At 44.2% G+C, this 20,148-nt stretch overlaps 1 protein-coding gene across 1 annotated transcript in view; it reads left to right on the top strand.

Annotated features, from left to right (window-relative positions):
- Positions 1-17,696: 17,696 nt before the first annotated feature.
- The window catches only part of LOC138963228 (myophilin-like), a 61,597-nt gene continuing 59,145 nt past the window's right edge, over positions 17,697-20,148 (top strand). Inside the window, exon 1 of the mRNA XM_070335285.1 lies at positions 17,697-17,859. Within this exon, the coding sequence (XP_070191386.1) occupies positions 17,806-17,859 (54 nt within the window). The 5' untranslated portion in view covers positions 17,697-17,805. The remainder of the gene's footprint in view (positions 17,860-20,148) is intronic.

Raw genomic sequence — 20,148 nt, forward strand, 5'->3', positions numbered from 1 at the left:
GATCCCTCAGGATACACCCGATTGATAGCTACCTCCTGTGACTGTCTTGACTGTCTTTGTTGCTGGAAAACCCTTGGCGTTAAACGTAGATCCTTGGCTTGGCCCCCAATTGTTACACGACACTTGAGATTGCCACAAGTTCTCAAACGCCGTATAGTTGTGTTCTTTTATTCTACGTCGCCCGTCTTCGCAGCAGCAGAAAACAACTCGTCAAATTGAGTTCGAGGATTTATTCAGCATTCAATACATACAACTGCACATCGTAGCAGAACTCAAAAAGAAGCTTTTTAACATTCAAATCGCGCTGGCATATATAGTAAATACTCAATCTCGAGAATATTCCAGACCGAACATGATACAACTACATTATATGCGAACCGCCCATGGACTAGAATGGTGACGTTCTCTGTGACGTACATCAAAAGGTGCCGACGCCCTTAATCCGATCGAACGCCACGAACTCACACTAAAACAGCATGGTAAACAACTTGTTTTGACAGGACTAGAAAGTTCACCTGCATTCTCGTCCAAGCATAAATATTGTGTTTACAAAATATAATATCGGTACCTTCCCACAAAGTACAAATAAGTCAACTACATGCAACACACAAAACTGAACCAAAGCTCAGCAACGGTAGCGCTTCCTAACACTCATCTTGACGCACACGGCACGACGGGGAATCCACCGTACCTTCATCTTGACGCACACGGCACGACGGGGAATCCACCGTACCTTCATCTTGACGCACACGGCACGACGGGGAATGCACTGTACGTTCATCTTGACGCACACGGCACGACGGGGAATGCACTGTACCTTCATCTTGACGCACACGGCACGACGGGGAATGCACTGTACGTTCATCTTGACGCACACGGCACGACGGGGAATCCACTGTACGTTCATCTTGACGCACACGGCACGACGGGGAATGCACTGTACCTTCATCTTGACGCACACGGCACGCTTTGTTCAAAAACGCACTACAACTACAAGTATGGTCATTTATTACATCAAAGTGAGTGAATGCGTTTCAGGGCGCTGCTTCTCTCCGGCGTTGGAAACAAAAAAAACAGTCCTTGGCCAGAAGCACCACTTGGCGGCAAGCTGACCATAGGCATGGATAACGCCGCGACCTAGTAACCGCATCACGTAAACAAATAAGAAAAGTAACTCACATGAAGTAACAAAACCTAATCCTTACAAAGAGTTGTCTTCCTTTGTCTATTTAACTCTATTTGATTAAGCTTTAAAAAATAAAAAATAAAATAAAATAAAAACTGGCTTTTTTCAAAGCTAAAGCCCCAGTTTGTCTCAAATGGTTTACAAAACGATTTTAATCTTCTAATGAAAAAAGCAGTTCTCACACTAACGCACGCACGCACACATGCACAAACACACACACTCACACACACACACAACTCATACACGTGCGCACGGCATGCGCGCGCGGACACACACAGGAACGCACGCAGTAACTTACGCACGCTTACACACACCCTCAAGTACGCACACACGCACTTACACACACAACTCACACACGTGCGCATGCGCGCGCACACAAACACACACAGGAACGCACGCAGTAACGCACGCATACACACACCCTCAAGTACGCACACACACACAAATACGCACACTCAAGCACGCACGCACACACAGACACACGCATACACGCACACGCAAGTACGAACGCACGCACGCATACACATGCACACACACACACACAAACAAACACACACACGCACGCACACACACAAACAAACAAACACACACACACACACACACGAGCGGACGCGCACACATTCACGCACACACAAGCACACACGCACACACACAGACACACGCATACGAACACACACACAAGCACGCACGCATAGACACACGCATACGAACACACACACACGCACGCACGCACGCATGCATGCACAAACACACACACGCGCGCGCACGCACAAACGAATTTACGCACTCGCACACTGCGTGGAGTATAGCAATCTTGTCTGAAATCTCTCTCTCTCACTCTCTCTCTCTCTCTCTCTCTCTCTCTCTCTCTCTCTCTCTCTCTCTGTCTCTCTCTCTCTCTCTCTCGCTCGCTTTCTCTCTGTCTCTGTCTCTCTCTTTCTCTCCCTGTCTCTCTCTCTTTCTCTCTCTGTCTCTCTCTGTCTCTCTCTCTCTCTCTCTCTCTCTCTCTCTCTCTCTCTCTCTCTCTCTCTCTCTCTCTCTCTCTCTCTCTCTCTCTCTCTCTTAAGCGTAACAAAAAAGGCAGCAACTAGAAATCGGCGAAAATTGTGCCGATGCAACAAAATTGAAATTAAGCTTTTCATTGCACGAAGTCACCCCACATATATACCACACGTATCTTTGTAGATACAGGATCTGAACTAAAACTGCGCCCAACACTGTCACTTGTAATCAAAAATATGATCAGTGTATCTCACGTCCTTGGGCGGATCTCTACGGTTACTACGTACACACGTATGTACGTTGAAATAAGTTATGCCCGATAATATACATTTAGGTTGTAGGTAAAACTAATGACAGTGTACTATGTGTCCTAATGCGTTCTCAACCCATCCACCCACTTTCCCCCCTCCCCTACCTTCACCTCTCTCTCTCTCTCTCTCTCTCTCTCTCTCTCTCTCTCTCTCATTTCGTGTACTGGCGTGCTGCCATCAAGATCAAAGCTAAAAATCTGCCTCGCCCTGTTCGCCGCAAGAACATTGAGATCGCTGACTTTGTAAGAAAAAGGAGGAATCTGGAAAACATTGTATAAGGGAGATAACCATGGCAGCTGAATTCCACTTGCACCAGCCGTGCTTACCTCTCTTGCTCTCTCTCTTGGTCTCCACACAAAAGATACCAATAAGTTAAGCCGAATTGGCATCATTGTCATTTATGTGTAGGTTGTGTGAAAGTGCCACTCGGTCATTCCTCTAGGTTTACTTGGAGAGAAAACACTTTCAGAAAGCATGTATCATAGATGACAAGTACAGGGCCATTGTGTTACTTCAGTGACAGTTTAACAAGAAAGAATTCCCGTTCCGGCATTTGACCTGAGCAAGGAAACGCAGTGTGGAGAGGTGTTACGTTACTATAAACAAACATCGCATTTTCTGGCATCGCCTGTTGTTTTAGGGTGGTTTTTTTTCTCTTTCATAAAATTCAGTAAGTTTTGACTATTATAATTATTTTAACACAGACGGGAAATCGAGAGAAGGGTCGTGTGTGTGTGTGCGTGTGTGCGTGCGTGTGTGTGTGTGTCATATGTGTGTGTGTGTGTGTGTGTAGCGCGTGACTGAGAAAACTACTGGACCGATCTTCATGAAACTTTACATGCAAGTTCCTGAGAATGAAATCCCCATGTAGTGTTGATCTTTTAAGATCAAATAACCAAAGGGAAGTAATGGAGTAAGCGAGAGTTATACGGAACGAATCTCCCGGCTCCCGAGAGAATAACAAGCATTGAAATGACAGTCGAACAACCGTCTTTCATCAGTCCCCAAAAAAAGAATGATCGTCGTAAAATACACAAGAACCATGCTTTTATTCCTGACCGAGTCCTTAGATCAAGACTGGTTTTAACAGAACTAACACTCAAACACACACAATTGTTACAGGGTCTTAGGTTAACATTGTTACATTGTTGATCTTTTAAGTTTCATGACGATAGAGCTATAGTCGTGAAATGCAGTGCGCCGTTCAGTTTCATTCTGTGAGTTTGACAGATTGACTAAATGTATTAATTTCGCTTCACGCGACATGGTTTTTTTTTTTTTTTTTTTTTTTTTTGTATGTGTGTGAAATTGGGCCTAATGCTGGACTGGAGAGCAAATAAAGTGTTGTTGTTGTTGTTGTTTGTGTGTGTGGTTTTCTTTTTACCGCCATCACATGGTTGAAATCAGTGACGATGCAATAAGTTGTTCAGTCCTTGCTTACTCCACACTGACTCAAGCTTCAATCAGATTCAAAACAGAAAAAAATGCGCCCTCGGTGGTAAGCCTGTAGTTGTGAGAAAGTAAGTCAGTGCACTCCTCCACACTCCAAAGTGGGACAACTGTGACTACAAATGAACAGGAACAGTGTTTGTCTCCCTTCAATAAAGGAATTTCCCGTTTCCTCGTCTGTCCCATAGGTGCTTGACTTTTGACCTTTTTTTTCGAGGTCACGCCCATGCCTGAGGTTGGAAGCCGTCCTCCCGACCTGCATGTTTGGCTCACCACGCACATACCATTCACGTAACTGAAATAAGTTAACGCCCAATTGTTCTCACTTGTATCAGAATGTAAAATACTATCTGAGTGTACTCCACTTCCTAAGAGATTGAACTCGAAGCCTCCACACACATTCTATCCATATATATATCTGAAACAAGTCAAGTAACGCCCAAACTAAATATCACTTGCAAGTGAAAGGAATATCAATGAATACGATGCAGTGTCCTTTGAAGTTTCTAAGGCGGATTTGGCTTAAAGTTCTGAGCTCTAACGTACATACTACTGATCTGCACTTACCCTGTGCATATTTTTTTGGAATTATCACATGTCAGTACAATTTCGTAAAGCGGATTTAAATCTGGGTACACAATGAAAAAACAGGACCCATATCTAGATGCATATTTCAAACGATTAAGTTACGCCCAAAACCACTGATGATTAGTCTACCAATGTGTGGAGTGTGTGTGTGTGTGTGTGTGTGTGTGTGTGTGTTAGCGAAACAATTGTTAGTGTTCTGAGACTTACTGTTCAGTCATAGCCGTAAACATGCGCATAACTAGAGTAATCAAGTTACGCCCAGCATAGCATCACTTGAAAATGAACGTATTGTCAATGTACCATATCATTTCCTAATGACGGCGTCAATGTCGCCCCCCCCCCCCCCCACCCCGCATATACCACACGTATCTATGCAAAGAGTGTATCCCTACGCTCTTTGATCTATGTAGATGCAGGATCTGAACTAAAACTGCGCCCAGCACTGTCACTTGTAATCAAAAATATGATCAGTGTATCTCACGTCCTTGGGCGGATCTCTACGGTTACTACATACACACTTTGCTTATTTATATGTACGTTGAAATAAGTTATGCCCGATAATATACATTTAGGTTGTTGGTAAAACTAATGACAGTGTACTATGCGTCCTAATGCGTTCTCAACCCATCCACCCACTTTCCCCCCTCCCCTACCTTCACCTCTCTCTCTCTCTCTCTCTCTCTCTCTCTCTCTCTCTCTCTCTCTCTCTCTTTCTCTCTCTCCCTCTCTCTCTCTCTCGGCCCTCTCTCTCTCTCCCTCTCTCTGTCTCTCCCTCTCTCTGTCTCTGTCTCTCTCTGTCTCTCTCTGTCTCTCTCTCTCTCTCCCTCTCTCTGTCTCTCCCTCTCTCTGTCTCTCTCCCTCTCTCTCTCCCTCTCTCTGCCTCTCTCTGTCTCTGTCTCTGTCCCTTGTCTCTCCCCCTCTCTCTCTCTCTCTCTCTCTCTCTCTCTCTCTCTCTCTCTCTCTCTCTCTCTCTCTCTCTCTCTCTCTCTCTCTCTCTCTCTCTCTCTCTCTCTCTCTTCCCACCCAAATCTTCAGGACATCAGCTTTAAAGACCAGGTTCCCATATCGCACAACGTACATCGCTTTTTCCCGACAAAGTTGCAAAGTTGAAAGTTGTAACAAAAGCCATCGACTTACACATTAACATTGTTTAGCATCGCCAGCTGCGCGCCATATGCAGTTTGTGTCATGTCCTGCCATTGAATAGATTAAATTCAAGTCGTTATGTGTAATATAGGCATGTTATGTTTTCTGACACGATTCTTATTTTCATGAGTATCAAAATCAATGAAAGAATCTTTCAACGGAAGCCGGACGACTTCTGATGTCATCAGAAATGCGTGTGTGTGTGTGTGTGTGTGTGTGTGTGTGTGTGTGTGTGTGTGTGTGTGTGTGTGTGTGTGTGTGTGTGTGTGTGTGTGTGTGCGACGAATGATCGAAAGAGATCGAAGATCAATCAATTAATAAACACAGCATTTCAAAACGATGTCCCCTTCAAATCATCGGTCAGAGATTCGCGTGTAAAGTGCTACATATCCGCAGAGAAAATCAACCAATAGAGATCCAACACGACATTGTCCTTTCTGGCAGTTCTACTAGCATCAACTTGACATTGTCCTTTCTGGCAGTTCTACTAGCATCAACTTGACATTGTCCTTTCTGGCAGTTCTACTAGCATCAACTTGACATTGTCCTTTCTGGCAGTTCTACTAGCATCAACTTGACATTGTCCTTTCTGGCAGTTCTACTAGCATCAACTTGACATTGTCCTTTCTGGCAGTTCTACTAGCATCAACTTGACATTGTCCTTTCTGGCAGTTCTACTAGCATCAACTTGACATTGTCCTTTCTGGCAGTTCTACTAGCATCAACTTGACATTGTCCTGTCTGGCAGTTCTACTAGCATCAACTTGACATTGTCCTGTCTGGCAGTTCTACTAGCATCAACTTGACATTGTCCTTTCTGGCAGTTCTACTAGCATCAACTTGACATTGTCCTTATGTTCTGGCAGTTCTACTAGCATCAACTTGACATTGTCCTTTCTGGCAGTTCTACTAGCATCAACTTGACATTGTCCTTTCTGGCAGTTCTACTAGCATCAACTTGACATTGTCCTTTCTGGCAGTTCTACTAGCATCAACTTGACATTGTCCTTTCTGGCAGTTCTACTAGCATCAACTTGACATTGTCCTTTCTGGCAGTTCTACTAGCATCAACTTGACATTGTCCTTTCTGGCAGTTCTACTAGCATCAACTTGACATTGTCCTTTCTGGCAGTTCTACTAGCATCAACTTGACATTGTCCTTTCTGGCAGTTCTACTAGCATCAACTTGACATTGTCCTTTCTGGCAGTTCTACTAGCATCAACTTGACATTGTCCTTTCTGGCAGTTCTACTAGCATCAACTTGACATTGTCCTTTCTGGCAGTTCTACTAGCATCAACTTGACATTGTCCTGTCTGGCAGTTCTACTAGCATCAACTTGACATTGTCCTTTCTGGCAGTTCTACTAGCATCAACTTGACATTGTCCTTTCTGGCAGTTCTACTAGCATCAACTTGACATTGTCCTTTCTGGCAGTTCTACTAGCATCAACTTGACATTGTCCTTTCTGGCAGTTCTACTAGCATCAACTTGACATTGTCCTTATGTTCTGGCAGTTCTACTAGCATCAACTTGACATTGTCCTTTCTGGCAGTTCTACTAGCATCAACTTGACATTGTCCTTTCTGGCAGTTCTACTAGCATCAACTTGACATTGTCCTTATGTTCTGGCAGTTCTACTAGCATCAACTTGACATTGTCCTTTCTGGCAGTTCTACTAGCATCAACTTGACATTGTCCTTTCTGGCAGTTCTACTAGCATCAACTTGACATTGTCCTTTCTGGCAGTTCTACTAGCATCAACTTGACATTGTCCTTTCTGGCAGTTCTACTAGCATCAACTTGACATTGTCCTGTCTGGCAGTTCTACTAGCATCAACTTGACATTGTCCTTTCTGGCAGTTCTACTAGCATCAACTTGACATTGTCCTTTCTGGCAGTTCTACTAGCATCAACTTGACATTGTCCTTTCTGGCAGTTCTACTAGCATCAACTTGACATTGTCCTTTCTGGCAGTTCTACTAGCATCAACTTGACATTGTCCTTTCTGGCAGTTCTACTAGCATCAACTTGACATTGTCCTTTCTGGCAGTTCTACTAGCATCAACTTGACATTGTCCTTTCTGGCAGTTCTACTAGCATCAACTTGACATTGTCCTTTCTGGCAGTTCTACTAGCATCAACTTGACATTGTCCTTTCTGGCAGTTCTACTAGCATCAACTTGACATTGTCCTTTCTGGCAGTTCTACTAGCATCAACTTGACATTGTCCTTTCTGGCAGTTCTACTAGCATCAACTTGACATTGTCCTTTCTGGCAGTTCTACTAGCATCAACTTGACATTGTCCTTTCTGGCAGTTCTACTAGCATCAACTTGACATTGTCCTTTCTGGCAGTTCTACTAGCATCAACTTGACATTGTCCTTTCTGGCAGTTCTACTAGCATCAACTTGACATTGTCCTTTCTGGCAGTTCTACTAGCATCAACTTGACATTGTCCTTTCTGGCAGTTCTACTAGCATCAACTTGACATTGTCCTTTCTGGCAGTTCTACTAGCATCAACTTGACATTGTCCTTTCTGGCAGTTCTACTAGCATCAACTTGACATTGTCCTTTCTGGCAGTTCTACTAGCATCAACTTGACATTGTCCTTTCTGGCAGTTCTACTAGCATCAACTTGACATTGTCCTTTCTGGCAGTTCTACTAGCATCAACTTGACATTGTCCTTTCTGGCAGTTCTACTAGCATCAACTTGACATTGTCCTTTCTGGCAGTTCTACTAGCATCAACTTGACATTGTCCTTTCTGGCAGTTCTACTAGCATCAACTTGACATTGTCCTTTCTGGCAGTTCTACTAGCATCAACTTGACATTGTCCTTTCTGGCAGTTCTACTAGCATCAACTTGACATTGTCCTTTCTGGCAGTTCTACTAGCATCAACTTGACATTGTCCTTTCTGGCAGTTCTACTAGCATCAACTTGACATTGTCCTTTCTGGCAGTTCTACTAGCATCAACTTGACATTGTCCTTTCTGGCAGTTCTACTAGCATCAACTTGACATTGTCCTTTCTGGCAGTTCTACTAGCATCAACTTGACATTGTCCTTTCTGGCAGTTCTACTAGCATCAACTTGACATTGTCCTTTCTGGCAGTTCTACTAGCATCAACTTGACATTGTCCTTTCTGGCAGTTCTACTAGCATCAACTTGACATTGTCCTTTCTGGCAGTTCTACTAGCATCAACTTGACATTGTCCTTTCTGGCAGTTCTACTAGCATCAACTTGACATTGTCCTTTCTGGCAGTTCTACTAGCATCAACTTGACATTGTCCTTTCTGGCAGTTCTACTAGCATCAACTTGACATTGTCCTTTCTGGCAGTTCTACTAGCATCAACTTGACATTGTCCTTTCTGGCAGTTCTACTAGCATCAACTTGACATTGTCCTTTCTGGCAGTTCTACTAGCATCAACTTGACATTGTCCTTTCTGGCAGTTCTACTAGCATCAACTTGACATTGTCCTTTCTGGCAGTTCTACTAGCATCAACTTGACATTGTCCTTTCTGGCAGTTCTACTAGCATCAACTTGACATTGTCCTTTCTGGCAGTTCTACTAGCATCAACTTGACATTGTCCTTTCTGGCAGTTCTACTAGCATCAACTTGACATTGTCCTTTCTGGCAGTTCTACTAGCATCAACTTGACATTGTCCTTTCTGGCAGTTCTACTAGCATCAACTTGACATTGTCCTTTCTGGCAGTTCTACTAGCATCAACTTGACATTGTCCTTTCTGGCAGTTCTACTAGCATCAACTTGACATTGTCCTTTCTGGCAGTTCTACTAGCACCAACTTGACATTGTCCTTCCTGGCAGTTCTACTAGCATCAACTTGACATTGTCCTTTCTGGCAGTTCTACTAGCATCAACTTGACATTGTCCTTTCTGGCAGTTCTACTAGCATCAACTTGACATTGTCCTTTCTGGCAGTTCTACTAGCATCAACTTGACATTGTCCTTTCTGGCAGTTCTACTAGCATCAACTTGACATTGTCCTTTCTGGCAGTTCTACTAGCATCAACTTGACATTGTCCTTTCTGGCAGTTCTACTAGCATCAACTTGACATTGTCCTTTCTGGCAGTTCTACTAGCATCAACTTGACATTGTCCTTTCTGGCAGTTCTACTAGCATCAACTTGACATTGTCCTTCCTGGCAGTTCTACTAGCATCAACTTGACATAAATGCTGTTCTTCATTGAGCCCGAAGTTGACTGCGCGAAGTCTTTTTAACGAAAATTTAGTGAGAGAACTTCATGCAGCCAGCTTCGTGAAGTAGATTTAAGCTTTATAGGACAACAAAGGGAGTTTACTCATTGCAAGAACCTCGCATCCCAGGTGCCGCTACTTTCCCCTGTCTGTTTGTGTTGACGTAATAATGTGCACATCGCGTTTGACGTTATTTAGATTTTATCTGTCAATGTATTCAATTTAAAGATGACACGGACAGCACTTTAGGTCAGTGTTATTGGAAGTATGATAGGTGTGCTTGTTATTACATTACGTGAACTTATGTTTTATGTTTTATGTGTGATGTCCTTTTGTCCAATTGTTGTTATAATCGTTTACAGGCAGGCAGGGTGTGCCGAAGAACATTTTTCATTTTTATGTAACATTTTAATGGACAATAAAGTGTTGTTATTGTTATTGTTATTGTTATTATTTTACATGTGCTGATTTTAAATATCGCAAAAGGAAAGTGAAACGGACGTGGCTTTACTATCATTAGTTTGTTGAGTTCCGCTCGAGGGTTGGGCCGTATACACTACGTACACACTCTATGAAGCACCAAACATTTAAACCACAAAGCCATGTGAGACACCACGTGGAATTCAGTGGTGTTGAGGTTTACAGGCATAGTTTTTCCTCTGTAAATTATTCGAATCACCATCTCAAGGGGTGTATTTAGGACTGAGGGGGGGGGGACGGGGGAGGGGTCCCTGGTTTAGTAAGCCCCCCCCCCCCCCCCCCCCCCCAATATCCCTTGAAAATTCTATATCTCAATTTCAGACCACCCGACTGCCTGTCTATCCCCTGTACCCCTGCCTAATGTTGGAAGCCCCTCCCTCTCATACACTATACATATATAGGTCCAGCCCTCATCTCAGATGTGGTCAGGCTTGTACAAGGGACAAGGACATTCCGGCCACTCCTTGGACACATAACAACAAGTCGCGTAAGGCGAAAATACAACATTTAGTCAAGTAGCTGACGAACTCACAGAATGAAACTGAACGCAATGCAATTTTTCAGCAAGACCGTATACTCGATCGTAGCATCGTCAGTCCACTGCTCGTGGCAAAGGCAGTGAAATTGACAAGAAGAGCGGGGTAGTAGGCACGCTTTTCTGTACCTCTCTTCGTTTTAACTTTCTGAGCGTGTTTTTAATCCAAACATATCATATCTATATGTTTTTGGAATCAGGAACCGACAAGGAATAAGATGAAAGGGTTTTTAAATTGATTTCAAAAATTTTATTTTGATCATAATTTTTATATTTTTAAATTTAAGAGCTTGTTTTTAATCCAAATATGACATATTTATATGTTTTTGGAATCAGAAAATTATGAAGAATAAGATGAACGTAAATTTGGATCGTTTTATAAAACAAATTTTTTGTTTTACAATTTTCAGATTTTTAATGACCAAACTCACTCATTAATTTTTAAGCCACCAAGCTGAAATGCAATACCGAAGTCCGGCCTTTGTCGAAGATTGCTTGGCCAAAATTTCAATCAATTTGATTGAAAAATGAGGGTGTGACAGTGCCGCCTCAACTTTTACAAAAAGCCGGATATGACGTCATCAAAGGTATTTATCGAAAAAAATCAAAAAAATCCGGGGATATCATTCCCAGGAACTCTCATGTAAAATTTCATAAAGATTGGTCCAGAAGTTTGGTCTGAATCGCTCTACACACACACACGCACAGACACACACACACACACACACACACACACACACGCACAGACACACAGACACACAGACACACATACACCACGACCCTCGTCTCGATTCCCCCTCTATGTTAAAACATTTAGTCAAAACTTGACTAAATGTAAAAATCAACAGCCGAGATGCTGTCCGTGGGGGGAAAAGTTTACGAATTAATCAGTTTCTTGAAAGCCACTTTTAGTGTCAATCGTTCTGCGAACTACTGAAAGTGATTCATGACAAGCTGCAACTGTGCACAGGATGCGGTCAGGGTGTTGAGTTGTGGTTCGTGTGCAAGTGGAGGGGGGGGACCCCATTCCATGGAACAGCCTGGTCAGATATGAGAAAGATTGTGCCTAGACAGTGCAAAAAAACAAGGTCTTAAAAAGGAGGAAGTCTCAAAGTGGAGGTACATTGGGGGGTCTTAGAAGGGGCTGTCCTCTGTATCTGCAGGCCCTAGACCAACCTTTTGCCTCGCCGTAAAGTTGAGGAAAAATCTGTTTTAAAAAACCACACAAGCGATGGCCTGCACGGTGGTTGCAGGGACACCCGGTACCCCTGTTCTCCATTCTCTGTCTCTCTGTCTCTGTCTCTGTCTCTGTCTCTCTCTCTCTGCCTCTCTCTCTCTCGCTGCCTCTCTCTCAGTCTCTGTCTCTGTCTGTCTCTGTTTCTCTGTCTCTCTCTCTCTCTCTCTCTCTGACGCGCTGCCTTTCTCTCTCTGTCTCCGTCACTCTCTCTGTCTCTCTCCCGCGCTGCCTCTCTCTCTCTCGGCTCTGTCTCTGTCTCTGTCTCTCTCTCTCTGTCTCTTTCTCTCTCTCTCTCTCTCTCTCTCTCTCTCTCCTCTCTCTCTCTCTCTCTCTCTCTCTCTCTCTCGCTGCCTCTCTCTCTCTGCCCCCCCCCCTTCTCTCTCTCTCTCTCTCTCTCTCTCTCTCGCTCTCTCTCTCTCTCTCCACCCCCCTTTCTCTCTCTCTCTCTCTCTCTCTCTCTCTCTCTCTCTCTCTCTCTCTCTCTCTCTCTCTCTCTCTCTCTCAATGTCATATCACTATGGAATGTCCAAATCAATGAGACAGAAACATCCTGAGGCAACAACGTCCCTCCCTTTATCTGGTCGACGGACAAAACAGCCGCCGTGCCGTTCCCATGGCTACCCGAATAGCGCAGCATGACATGGGCCGTATTTCCCCGGACCTGGCACCAGAGATTAGTGTTGTTGTGGATATCGGGCATTCACAGTGCCAGAGTTGTCCCAGAAGTGTGTATTCCCCTGTTTATTGGTGTCGGCCGGAGATACATTTTACCGCTGTACAATCTCAAAAGTTTAAGCATCGGAGGAGCAGAATTGTCATGTTCAGTGGCTTTACTATGTTGTTTATTTGTGTGTGTGTGTGTGTGTGTGTGTGTGTGTGTGTGTGTGTGCCGTGTGTGTGACGGTGGGTGTGTGAGTGTGTATGTGCCAGTGTGTGTGTGTGTGTGTGTCAGGTATGTCACGTGCGTGTGTTCGTGTCAGTGTGTCAGTGTGTGTCTGTGTGTGTCAGTGTGTGTGTGTGTGTGTCAGGTGTGTGCGCGCGCGTGTGTGTGTGTGTGTATGTGTACGTGTGTCTGTCTGTCTGTCTGTATGTGAGTGTGTGTGCCCGGAAGGAAGGGGGGGTGAGTGTACCGTGCGGTTTGAATGATTTCACATGCAGCAGGCACAGAACATGTTTAGTATACCCGATGCAGTCAGAATGATTTCTGCGCCCTTGCTAGTCTATGTGTCAGTCTGTGTGTGTAAAAGAGACGGAGACAAAGAGAGATCATCAGTTTTTAAGTCAGTATCAAGTCGGCATCTTCTTTATTTGTAAAATATTCTCTCCGCATTCTTGTGTTCGGCACTTGAATGAACTTTGAGTTGCAAACACTCTGAAATACGAACACAAGCTTTCGAGCTTTGATTTTTATGATTTAGTCAAGTTTTGACTAAATATTTTAACATCGAGGGGGAATCGAAACGAGGGTCGTGGTGTATGTGCGTGTGTGTGTGTGTGTGTGTGTGTGTGTGTGTGTGTGTGTGTGTGTGTGTGTCTGTCTGTGTGTGTGTGTGTGTGTGTGTAGAGCGATTCAGACTAAACTACTGGACCGATCTTTATGAAATTTGACATGAGAGTTCCTGGGTATGAAATCCCCGAACGTTGTTTTCATTTTTTTATGTATGTCTTTGATGACGTCATATCCGGCTTTTCGTGAAAGTTGAGGCGGCACTGTCACGCCCTCATTTTTCAACCAAATTGGTTGAAATTTTGGTCAAGTAATCTTCGACGAAGCCCGGACTTCGGTATTGCATTTCAGCTTGGTGGCTTAAAAATTAATTGATGACTTTGGTCATTAAAAATCTAAAAATTGTAAAAAAAAATAAAAATTTATAAAACGATCCAAATTTACGTTTATCTTATTCTCCATCATTTGCTGATTCCAAAAACATATAAATATGTTATATTCGGATTAAAAACAAGCTCTGAAAATTAAATATATAAAAATTATTATCAAAATTAAATTGTCGAAATCAATTTAAAAACACTTTCATCTTATTCCTTGTCGGTTCCTGATTCCAAAAACATATAGATATAATATGTTTGGATTAAAAACACGCTCAGAAAGTTAAAACAAAGAGAGGTACAGAAAAGCGTGCTATCCTTCTTAGCGCAACTACTACCCCGCTCTTCTTGTCAATTTCACTGCCTTTGCCATGAGCGGTGGACTGACGATGCTACGAGTATACGGTCTTGCTGAAAAATGGCATTGCGTTCAGTTTCATTCTGTGAGTTCGACAGCTACTTGACTAAATATTGTATTTTCGCCTTACGCGACTTGTTTGGTTTGTCCCACTATAAGCCAAAACGGCACAATCGCCGCAACCTGAACTTGAATTACTCAAGCATTCCATCCCACAAATAGTTGAAATCCAGGCGGCCGTTCAACCGTCTGGGACGAAACAAAAAGTAAACAGAAGCTGCCCGGCTATTTTAGTTTGAAATTTCCCACACTTCCATGCCCATATTTGGATAGCACAAGGGAAGGGAGTGTTCACCCCTTTCAGGCTGCCGTGCAGTGTACATGCATTGAATGGGTGTTGTTTACTTTGACCTACCCTTCCCCTCGACGTCATTGCTCGTCGAAATGGGACACTGATTCTTTCACTCTTATTTCACCCGCACTGATCCTTTCACGTTCTTTCTCCCGTCTAAGTGGCAATGAGGTTCTTTTTTATACATGACACTTTTTCAAGTGACTGATACTGACAAAGACGCAAGTGCACTACTATAGCGGCCACTCGGGGAAAATTTTCACGATGCAGTCAGTGTCATTTGCTGGACACGCCCATTATGAGGCTCTGTCGAGGTTGTGATTCTGGTGAAGCTGGTGCGTGTGTGTGTGTCAGTGTGTGTGTGTGTGTGTGTGTGTGTGCCGTTTGGGGGGGATTATGCCGTGTATGTGTGCGTGCATGCGTGCGTACGTGCGTGCGTGCGTGCGTGCGTATTCAGACATCATCAAGTTAGATATTAGTGGTTTTAATCACGACTTCAGCAACTGAGACCTATCTCTTCATTCTCAGTCATTCCTCAGTGTCATTCAGTTTTTGTTTTCTTTTTCTGTGATGTCAGTCCAGAGCGATCGATCTCGAGATCAGACGCCCGATATGAAATCTCAGTCTCTCTCTCAGAAACTGGGACAAGAGAGACTACCACATAAGAAACTTAAAATATTAACCATTCACACGCACATTCAACTGAACTCAGAACTTGAACGGATAAAGTTTGCACACAATTAAAGTTATTCAACATGTGTCTGGCGCCTGTTGTTTGCCTCATCATATACTGAGCAACAAAAGAAACGCGAAAAAAATTCTGCAATGTTTGATTGACAAAATCTCGAACTATTATAGAGTTTGATGAAGGCATGTTTGACCTTGCTCTTGTGTGATTATTTTGATGCTGCGACTGTTTCAACCCACGGGACAAGCAGGTTTAAGTTTTGGAGGTCTCGCTCAGTCAGTCTTCCTCGCGCTCTCTGGCCACTGATTGGGGCACTGGTGGCTTCCAAGGATGTTCCTGGTAGTGTCTGTGTCTGTATTGAATCGATCTCGAAGACGTTGTGGCAGGAAATTGCTATCTTTTCTTATTGAGGTAATGCGAATAATCCACCGCGTTGCATAACTGCAGTGCTTCTAATGTGAACAAAACATTGCTGAAGGTGATAGACTGTTGACATGTGCACGTTTAAAGCACATGCCAGCGCTCAGTTCTGGATCATCCCCAGCTTTAAATCGACCTGGCATTTTGGTGGTGTCAATCTTGGCATCCTGGCTGTTTCAAAAGTGAGACTGGCAGCAAGCGTGCCATGGTCTCTTTTGGTTGCTAATGGATGAGTGCATACATCTCACACATCAGATTTCTCCTGCTCCACTTGCACGTGCTGCGAGCGCGCATTATGTGTTTAACGTTAAACCTGCTTAATTGTCCCGTGTGTTGAAACAGTCACAGCATCAAAATAATCACACAAGAGCAAGGTCAAACATGCCTTCATCAAACTTTTGTGGTTTAATAATTCTAACTCTATATTATTATGTCAATCAAACAAAGACGATTGTTTTCGCGTTTCTTTTGTTGCTCGGTATATATTACGTTTGAGGTGATTTTCAACGATTTTGTACGTTCTCTTCATTAGTTCAACAAAAGGCTGTCTCGAACACTTACAGAGTTCTGACAATTCTAAAAAAGAAAATCAGTTATTTTGTAGTTTCTGCTGCTTGATGATGCAACACACTGCCCTGTACCGACTCTTCTGGAAGCAAGAGTAAAATGAGAACACCAAGATGTTCCGGTGACGCGGCGAAGAGTTATTCCTGTCACCAGTCATCTCAAAACCGTTTCTGTTGCAAAGTACGGACCAAACTCAACCCCCAACGAGTGCTGCTGCAACGGGGAGTAAATGCCACAAGGTGACTCAAATCAAACTTTCAAGCTTTCTCTTTCCCAAAATGTGGCCACAAAAGCAGCATTCACTGACTGAAGACCTTCATTCATGAGACGCTTTTCAGCATCTTGTCTGAGTGTGTGTGTGGTATGCATAGTTGAAACTTGACAATGTAGCAGGTGTTTAACTGGGGTGGCACAGTGGTTTAGTTGACCCGGAGGGGGGGGGGGGGCAAGGGGGGGGGGGGCAAGGGGGGGGGGAGCAGAGGGCGTTGTTGCTTGATCAGTTCAGAGACTGAGCTGCTGGACTTGTGATCATCGGGTCACAGGCTTGCCGGTTAGAATCCAGGATGGGATGGACTGTGGCACGAGCCAGCCGTTTACCTTATATGCAGGCTAAAAGAGAAGGTTCCTATGTCCTATCTCCGTGTCACCGCTGTGGACGGCTAAAGACCTCGGTCATTAAACCCCAAAACGCAGTCTGATCGACTGATCACCTGGGTAGTGCGACTCTTGATGCGTGTTGCTGTGAGCTTTCTATTAGAAGGAAGCGACCCGAATTTCCAAACAATGGGATAAGTAAAGAAATGAAAACGAAGAAAATAAAACTGATTAAAAAAATCATTAGTGGTGGGCGGCTCGCAGGAAAAACTGACTTCAGGCGTTGGTCGGAATTTGCAGTCACGGAGTGTTTGTCACAGTGGGTGTGTGTGTGTATGTGCGGTGTGTGTGTGCGCGTGTGTGTGTGTGTGTCAGTGTGCCGTGCGGTGTGTGTGTGTGTGTGTGTGTCACTGACACCCGGGTTGACTCGCTGAGTGGACGGTGTGTCACAGTGCAGTGTATGATGATCTGTCTGTCTGTCAGTCTGTCTCTGTGAGTGTGCCAAGATTACGTGTGAGAACTGAGTTTGTCTCATACTTAAAAGCAGAGGACGAGAACACTAATATGCCAAGACGCCTGCATCACTGGTACTCTCGATGACTCGCAAAAATTCCCCTCGACGGGGCCTCAAAATCCGTGCCTTACACCCAGTCGGCCAGCCAATGGTTAGCGTCGCACAGTGACGTCACACCAGTGAATCACTCGCGTCCGGTCTCCGAGCCAGCGTTTTATATCAACCGCGTCAACCACTTGCTTTCGGTGCAGAGTCAGAGAAGCTATCATCCGACGAACAAGTTGTTGTATTGTGAGCGTTTGCGTGGCATAAAAATCAATTCAGAATGAGTGAAAACAGAGCAACCAAGAGCGGAATAGCCCGCGATGTTCAACAAAAGGTAAGTCACGAAATTTTTTGTTTTTTTAGTTTGTCGGAAGCAGACGACAAACACTGTCAACTTTTTAGTGATGGGAAGCGCACACATTTCCTAGTTTTCAGCTTCAGAAGCAGACGATCTTTCATGACTGAGCCGGCCGGCGAGTACAGCGTAGCAGACGATCGTTTCGCTTGCATCGCGCTTGTGTCAAAATTATCGGAAGGAAGTATCTCGAGTGGCGTCCGTTCGCTGTTCATTGGAGATAAAATCGTGGAGAGGACAAGAATATTGCAAGTTAGGCACGCGGAACGTTCACGAGATGAGACACTCGTGAATTATGGTTTTATGATGAGCCGCGTTGTCCAGGTAAACAGCTGACGTGGGCAGAATTAGCAATAACTGTGCCGCATTGAATGATCAGCCAATCCAAGACGTGTGTACCTCAACTGAATTGATTATTGATCGACACAAATCCTGCATACCAGCATCACTAAGAAGTTGACGATATAACGTTGTCTGTGCCGTGGCACGCGACTGGGTCACTGAAACTGTTGGTGACAGTGTGTCACTCAGTCGTGGAGCTTCGCTTGTGTGTGTTTTGAGTCTGTCTGTCTGTGTGTCTGTGTCTGTCCGCACGAGGTTGTTGTTGGTGGTGTTTGGGTTTTGTTTTTTGTTTTTATTCGTGAGTGTGTGTGTGTGTGTGTGTGTGTGTGTGTGTGTGTGTGTGTGTGTGTGTGTGTGTGTCCGATTCAGTGTCCGTCTCAGTCTGTGAGGGGCGTGTTACACTGACTCTGTACCGACTGCCTTTATCAGTTCAATGAATCAACCTTATGATTTTCGCGCGCGCGCGCGTGTCAGTGTGTCTGTATCTCTGTGACTGTGTCTGTCTGCGTGTTGTGTTAGTGTGTGTGTGTGTATGTGATTGTGTCTGTCTGCGTGTCAGTATATGTGACGGTGAATAGATCATATGTGTCTGTAACTTCATCTGTCTGAAAAGAGAGGTACTAGAGATTATAAGAGTCGCCTGCCACTTCACTCTTATTTTTACCATTCATAATGTAAGCTCTGCCAGCATCGTTACACAGATATTGGACAGTAGTTCACCCGTGTCAAGTGCAGGATCGATATAAGAGCAGCCAGTTAAACAGTATAATTATTTATGTTTATTTCATTCCCCAGTTATTTAGTTTTGAGTTCACAGTACAAGAATTCACTGAATGGCGTAAACACAGTGAGTGGGCCGCACCTGAAGCCAAACATAGATCTATGGAGTACGTAATGGTGAGAATGCAGCGAGGGAGTTTTATGAGTGTGTCGCGCTGATCTGTATTTAAAACTTTTGTGACCGCAGGTGATCTTTTTTTCTCAATTTCTAGATGACTCACTCGGGAGGAATGTGCGAGGGGAACAAAAGAGATAGTGAAAGAGTTACTTTTTATTTGGCAAGCCTGGTGCTCTGACTAGGTCATTTAAACTCGTCTGTGGTTATGGAAGTTGTAACGGCATGGCAGGTTTGTCCAGATATTAAACGTTACGGGGTAAGGTGTTTTTTTTTAAATAAAGAAACATAGAATGCATGCACTCACACATACATGACTCAGCAAACGTACGCATGAACACACACACACACACACACACCAGGGCCGGACCAAATGAGTTGTAAGGGGGGGGGGGGTTCCTCCTTTTTTGGGGGGGAAAATCAGCGAAGTGGCGAAGCCACAAGCGCGCGCCTGCAAAGCAGGCGCGCGAACTAGGGGAGTCCGGGGGCATGCTCCCCCGGAAAATTTTTGAAAAACGGTTAAAATCTGTGCAATCTGGTGCATTCTGGGCCTTGTTTTGAGGGTTAAGAGCAGCATTGTGGGGGGGGGGGGGGGGGTACCTTTTTCTCATCGGATTTCACATTGAATAAAATTTGTTATAGACACACAAAATTTATTTAAAAAAAATATAAAAAAACCACTCAAAGCAAGGTACATGCTTTTTCCAGGGGTGGGGTTCCGGAACCCCTGGAACCCCCCCCCCCTGGGTCCGGCCCTGCACACACACACACACACTAACGCATGAAAACACACACACAGTCATGCGAACACACAAGAGCACAGACATGCGCACGTTCACTTACATAAACACGCACGCATACACACGCACATACACACACGTGTTTCTATACACCTCAGCCACCATAACCACCAACAAACACGAGCAAAATACAATGATTATCAAAATCCCTCCCCGCCTTTCATGATCAATCCTTTCCATTAAAACCCTGATACCCTACGATCAGATTTATTTTCACCAATGGGTTCAATC

Source organism: Littorina saxatilis, linkage group LG3, assembly GCF_037325665.1.
Source record: "Littorina saxatilis isolate snail1 linkage group LG3, US_GU_Lsax_2.0, whole genome shotgun sequence".
NCBI lineage: Eukaryota > Metazoa > Mollusca > Gastropoda > Littorinimorpha > Littorinidae > Littorina > Littorina saxatilis.